This window comes from Perkinsus marinus, assembly GCF_000006405.1.
Source record: "Perkinsus marinus ATCC 50983 genomic scaffold scf_1104296970664, whole genome shotgun sequence".
NCBI classification, from domain to species: Eukaryota; Perkinsozoa; order Perkinsida; family Perkinsidae; genus Perkinsus; species Perkinsus marinus.
Genome location: NW_003202385.1, coordinates 77,222 through 83,740, shown reverse-complemented (window position 1 = coordinate 83,740; position 6,519 = coordinate 77,222). Strand labels below are relative to the sequence as shown.

Here is a 6,519-nt window from a genome sequence, read left to right as displayed (position 1 = left end):
CGGCCTGCGTACAGCCGCCGATCTAGATCTGCTCACCGTCGAGGAGGACCAAGAGAGTGACGACTGGCCACGGACCACACCGGAAGGTTGGGAGAACTTCTGTGATGGCAGTTCTGAATATTGACCGCAGCTCGATCCTTACGAGAGTTCGACAGCTCAGCCAGTATCTCGAGGAGTATTAACGACTCCTTTGAAACGGTCTCTATGGCCCGCATGGCGCGAGAGTGGGTCATCCCGTGGGTATCTGGATGCTCATCCTCCTCCAGGCTGGAAACATTGAAGAGCACGGTCAACCAGATGCAAATGAAATGCGAAGAAGTCACGCAGAGGCTTCCTCCTAAGGTTAGTCTCCAGGGTCACGAACAGTATCTTGCAATTCACTGACCCACTGGTGTGGTAGAACTACAATCGAGAGGACGTGCTCTCAACTCGGTGATAGAAGGAGATACTGTCTCGATTCTTCCCGTGAAAGTTGAATTTTGGAGGTCGTGAAAGGCTTCAACTAGATACCACAAATTGACTTCAAAGCATCATCATCATCACCCTGTATGTCGCAGAGCCAGAAGATATCAAGAATGCCGCCACCGACAGTAAACACAGTCATTCGTACTCCATGGAAGCACTTCCTCGTCAGGGTATCGGGAAGCGGCAGCAGCTGTACACGTCTGCCAATGCTGCAACTTTCGCCTATGGTCTCGGTACGTGCTGGAGTTTGCCGAAATTGTTCTTTCCCGTTATCAGGAGGGAACACAACACCGACTGTGGTGCCGTCGACGGCTACGTCAGAAACGCCTCCTCGGTCGAAGCTCACTCGAAGCAACGTACATACACAGTCACAACCGGTGAGTATTCAGTGGGAGAAGAGATAGCCTCCACCTCAGGCACTGCATGCAGTGCCGCGGGGGAACTCAGCATACGCCAGCTCCTTTAGCGAGTTCAACCCTGTGAACTTCCAAATTGGGCGCATATCTCCCATGCCACAGAGGCAGAGTACATGGACACCAGTTCCGACGCGTAGCTCGAGTGTCCAGCCGATACAGCGGCCGAGCAATCACGTATTCATCTACAGCTTGTGTGGTATAACTTTGAAGGGTCTTCAGGTCTCCCCGTACTCAACAAACTTGAGTCGACCTCCTCATTTGATACAACGGCCATTGGGGCCTTTCGCCTATCGCTAGTAACACTCCCATGATGCCAAGTTTAGAGATTGAAGTCGCCGTGTCCATACAGTGATAGAATTAGAAGTTCCGCTCATCTCCAGTGTTTTGTTCGAGTTAGTGTTCACGTGGAATGGTCCTCCACGAATGATGCAAAGACTACAACAATAAAGAACAGGCAACATCACACTTACGAACGCTGGCTGTGAGCTTTCTCTGCCGATCACTCGTTTGGCTGCTTGCCTACTTTAATGTGATGTATCTTGTGTTACTTCATGTCGATATGGTATTGGACGAGTAAAGTAGTCGTACAGGCGGAATTCTTACCGTCATGAGTTCGACCTCTGAACGCAAGATGATGGTCATCATCTGATATAAGGAGGAACGCTGAGAGACGGTACATCCATAAACGATGGAGGGGTATTGTTCAGGGTGAGGTTCTACACAGTTATGCGACTTAACAAAAGTGGTCCTCGAGGCCCTTAGATTATACCAGTAGAAGCTCAGCAGCAGCAGCAATAGAAAATACGCCCAACCCGAACTGGAGATAGTATAGGAGATGCTGGGGAACGTTCCGGTAGTGGCCTGCGAGATTGGAGCACAACTTCAAAGAACTACCGCGGTGTTCCCACTTTTGGTGGTCACCTGATCACTTTTCAATAATTTGAAAGCATTCACAGTGTGATTTTCACATGAGCATTACCATCTTCAAGAAGTAGTGTTTTCGTCCGATAGCGGCAGTACAAAAGTGCACATGACTCTAGTAGTGCCTTCACCCTAGACGTTACCTAGTATGGTATTCTCATCGTTCATCTGTCTTCATGGTCACAAGCGATTCTCGTACGCTAAGACCTATCGTAAAAGCCTGTCTGCTTCTCGCCATCATCCTTCAACAAGTAAACGTCTTTAGCTGAGAGACTCACAATCGTGCTTGTTCTGTATCGTGCTATCGAGTCGGAACGAGGGGTGCTGATCTGGTCGCTGCTTATGAGAATGTTGCGCCTCAGTGCCCTACTCGTGATCGACTAGTTGAATCCCTCGAATAAATGAACTAAACAATGAGATCTATAAGCTCGAAACTGACAAATATAATTCAAAAAGGAAATCTGAGGCGAGCGATTGGACTCAATGATAATTCATATCAAACGAGATGTGTGACACTCAATATTCTTAACATGGGAATATAGTGCACAAAGACCGAAGCCATGACGACGACTCAGACGTTCGACAGCAAACGAGAGAGACGACTCGTAACGAAGCTTCCTGAAGAAGCCTTAATCCGCTTGAATCAAATCATACGGCGTGGTCCGTGCTTTTAGATCCTCAGAAATGGATGATCGCGCCGTAGATTCCTATTCCCATTATAACGAAGGCAACCATAGTGAACAAGGCGTGGACGAGTATCTCCCATAGAGGCCAAGGCAGCTGGTGCTGCCTCTTTACCTTCATGTAGCAGGCTATGGGAAAGAGAATTGTAACCTGGGTCGAGCAAAAAGCGCCTATAAGACTTACAATACTACTGACCTTGGGAATGACTATAGCGAGACCTCCTTCGGCTATCACAAGGAGAGTTCGACAAACAAGCGCCGTGACTTTGCAGCGTTTGGTAGACCACCCCTTTCTTTCACCGATGTGGGAAGACATTCTGTCGATTTGTTTGGCTGTCGGTGTGAATTGAACCAGGTAGTGTGGCAACATGACTGCAAGTACTGTAATGTTGATGAGCCACCCAAATACGTCAAGTGTCTGTCCAGGCGGGGAAATCGCGTCCACAATTGTATCGACTGTCGCTATGAACTGACCGTAGCCCACGTATCCCAGCTCCATCACAGATGAATACAATAGTGTGATGAAGATAGTTGCAACCACCACCGTTTTGGGGAAGTTCTCGGGCTTGGTCATATGATAGCAAATAGTGGGTGACGCAGCGGTGAAACTGTAGACATAGAAGTATGAGGCTAAGGCCGCTATAAACTCCAAAGCATCGCTGGGCACGACAGCAAGGCTTTCAGAGATACCATCAGTAACCATTCTGTCAGCCGATGCAACAATTATAACGATCACCATCGCAGAAGCAGATGTGACACCAAAGACTGCAATGAAGCCAACATCTTTAACTTCCTTTATCCACGAGAAAGGGATACCCACAAGTGTCCACAGAGCAATCCAGGCTTGTCTATTGAGGACTCGTGTCATAGCCTCAGTAGTACTCCCCATCAAAATAAGCATCGCGACACACACGGAAATGAGCAGGACATGCACAATGATTCCGCTGTAGATCGAGCCGCCGACACCAAAGGTAGATCGAACTGCATGCTCGTAAGACCTAGCCACTCGATCTTCACCCTGGGCGGTGAGGAAAAGAGTACGCCATAGAATAATGTTATTGTAGAGATTGACGAGTCCGGCGAAAATGAGACCAAGCAAGGCGGCGAGCCAACCAGCGAAAGCTGCTGTACGCGGTAGTGCTAAGATCCCAACTCCGACACAGCCCATGACGATCATACTAACAGCTCTCATCCACCCCAGACCTTTGGGCGAGTTTGTTACATCAATAACTGTTTTGGGACTATCTGCCATATGATAATGGGTACAAGACTGCGCAGGCGCAACTCAAGAGGTCGAAGATCGAAGACGAGGAAGCCCCTACAGATTACTTAACCTCAACTCGGTATGACCCAAAGCTTCAACATATGCGGTTTCACCAACTCGCCAAACTTGGCGAAACTACTTTTTGGTTGGCCAAATCTGGATTTGGCAAAATGCGGTACAGACCCCTCCGTAAACGGGAAAACACCAACTCGAAGAATACCAACCGGATTCCACACAATTTTCTGCTGATGGCGCTTCGCCAAATTTTGAAATGCGCTCGCCCGTACGCGGAAACCTGTCCCTTGTACCAGACTATGGAAAGATGATGTTGGTGATTTCTGCTTGATCAACAGGAGTGGACGACCTTTCTAAATAAGGCCGACAACTTTGATGGCATTTGAACAAACCTGGCCTACTTGACAAAGTGGCGGAGCTCGCTACCGAGAAAACTTTATGGGTTTGGACCGTCTGTCGTGCTTGCCCCTGTGGCGCGGGATAGGTCCCTGGTTCAAACCCCAGCCTCGACATGCAAGAAATGTTTCCCACGCATATACTTTGGGATTCTCATACTAATAGATGGTATACCCACCCATTAAGCTTCCAATTGATTCTATCGCCGCCTTCTAACTTTTTCTGGTTGTTGAGAAATAATTTGCACGCACTCACGTACTCGCGCACACTCGAAATTATCGAATCAAAATGAGGACCTATGCGTGCTGGCGACTCAATACGGATACACGAGTAATAGCACTTCAAAGCGACGATAACTTCAGCAGATGATGTGGTGTAACCTGCTTCATTGACCAATTGGCAGAACCTGTATCCAGCAAGAAAACGCCATCTCGGCGATATCTGTTCCCGCCGCCCTCTTGGCGGGGGCGGTAAAGGCACAGATTACAACCACCAACTTGTTCTCGCCAACAAACCGAAAACCTCACCAAAAAGTTGGTCATTCCTGTTTCCACTCTGATATTGACAACTTGGTGATATCCGCTACCATAACACGTTTCGCCTGAAAACATCTCAACTCCCCTTGAAATCCGGTTGGCAACGATTAGGCGTAATCCGATTTGGCGAAACTTGTTGCAGCCGACATATCCCATGATGGGGTAAACTACCCGGTAATTATTACCATCTCGTACTGCGAGATGGTACTTTACCATTGGTAGAGTATGGACGGTAATACACAACATCAACGCCCTCGATTGACATAATGTCACACAATCAGTGTGCTGCATCGTCGGAAGCACATCTTCACTGGAGTCTCAAGGTGTTTGGTTGTATAATATTCGTAACGGAGTCCACATTTCTACGGTTGAATTGAATCTGCTATTGCGGTTTTCGTCCTGGCCAGGTGGCTCGCGAAGACCGCCTCCATTGCCCCTCACGAAAGTATCCTTTGGGGGGTAGACACGCGATTCGCGAACCGCTAAGACTCTCCAGTAGAAGCCTTTCTGCCACGTTGTTATTTTGTGAGCCTCACCAGAGAGGTTCGAAATAGTGTGTCTGATGGGACACACCGTATGTCACTGATGAGTGAATGGAACTTTCGGACTGAGGACAATTCTCTTGCTTCCCTAGCAACAGGCCTATCTTAGTTCGACTGACTCATCCGAGTGCTGCACTGTTGGAATAAATTCTGTAGAAACAAGGAACGAGCAATCCCTGGGAGGTCCTCACCGACCCTCCCAGGGATGACTGTTTCGGCGTTGATTCGTGTTGCCAATATCATGAGAACCAATGCCGTTCCAGATACTCGCTAGCCGTGCTTGGGAAGACATCTACGTACCAACGTTGACTAGTTCAATACCTCTGGCAATGAATACTGTTCTTATACTTCACTTCTCATAACAAGACTGAGGCATCGATCTCATCCTTCAAGTCACTATGTCAGTGTACTCGATTTGCAAATTCGTTCACTAACTATTTACTGCTTCACACAGCACCGCCAATCCCAGATTGACTCGCGGTATAAGGAGTGTCTTCTACGCGGCTTCCGAGGAAGTCTCATACCTTCATGAGTTGAGAGCTGCTCATTATTGACAAATAACCAAACACACGAACGCAGGGACTTGCTATACTTTTTGTAGTCCTCACTTGTGAGTTGAAAAGTGGCCTCGTGGGCAATGTATTCCAAAGAGTACATGTTGCAGCAACATCGCTAGAAAGCGAATCGCTCCGTTATAACAAATAAGAGCCCAAGACTCCACGCGGAGATAAGCGTTGAGAATCTCGCGCTAGATGGCGGCGTCGGAGGGCTGGTCGGCTGTCCAAGACCGATATTGACCGCATTCAAAGCGTCCAATTCCCCCAGGTTATTCAAATTTAACCGGTTGCTCAGGGTTGCGGTACGAGACCGTGTTATAGAGTCTGTGATCCTCTGTCCACCCAAGCCCAATGCAGCCAGTAATGCAGCAACGCCGGCAACTTGAGGGGTGGCCATCGATGTACCACTGAGATAAGCATACGAGCCTAAAAGGTACGTCGAGAGTATGTTGACGCCGGGAGCAACAATGTTAACAGCAGAGCCTATGTTAGAGAAGGAGGCGATCGATACCGGTGAAGCTGTTGTCGAAGTGCTAGCGGCGACACAAAGCAAGGACGGGATCGATGGTGCATAGGAACAAGGGTATGCTGGGAACTGATCCAGATTCAGATCATCATTCCCGGCAGCAGCAACAACTATGTGTCCGAGGTCAGCAGCATTCCTGATGGCTCTCTGGAAGATGCGGCTGGAATGAGGGGAGAAGTATGAATGTGAGGAGACTGT

General features: G+C 48.5%; 2 protein-coding genes across 2 annotated transcripts in view; both read right to left on the bottom strand.

The window, feature by feature from the left end:
• Nucleotides 1-2,263: 2,263 nt before the first annotated feature.
• Pmar_PMAR017072 (amino acid transporter, putative) lies at nt 2,264-3,737 on the bottom strand (the record flags this gene model as incomplete). Its single annotated transcript, XM_002767450.1, has 1 exon — nt 2,264-3,737. One exon carries the CDS (start codon nt 3,735-3,737, stop codon nt 2,481-2,483), a length of 1,257 nt encoding a protein of 418 aa, XP_002767496.1. The 3' UTR covers nt 2,264-2,480.
• A 2,708-nt stretch (nt 3,738-6,445) lies between these two features.
• Pmar_PMAR017071 (hypothetical protein) overlaps nt 6,446-6,519 on the bottom strand; it is a gene marked incomplete at both ends in the record, with an annotated part of 415 nt that continues 341 nt past the window's right edge. Inside the window, one exon of the mRNA XM_002767449.1 lies at nt 6,446-6,519. Within this exon, the coding sequence (XP_002767495.1) occupies nt 6,446-6,519 (74 nt within the window).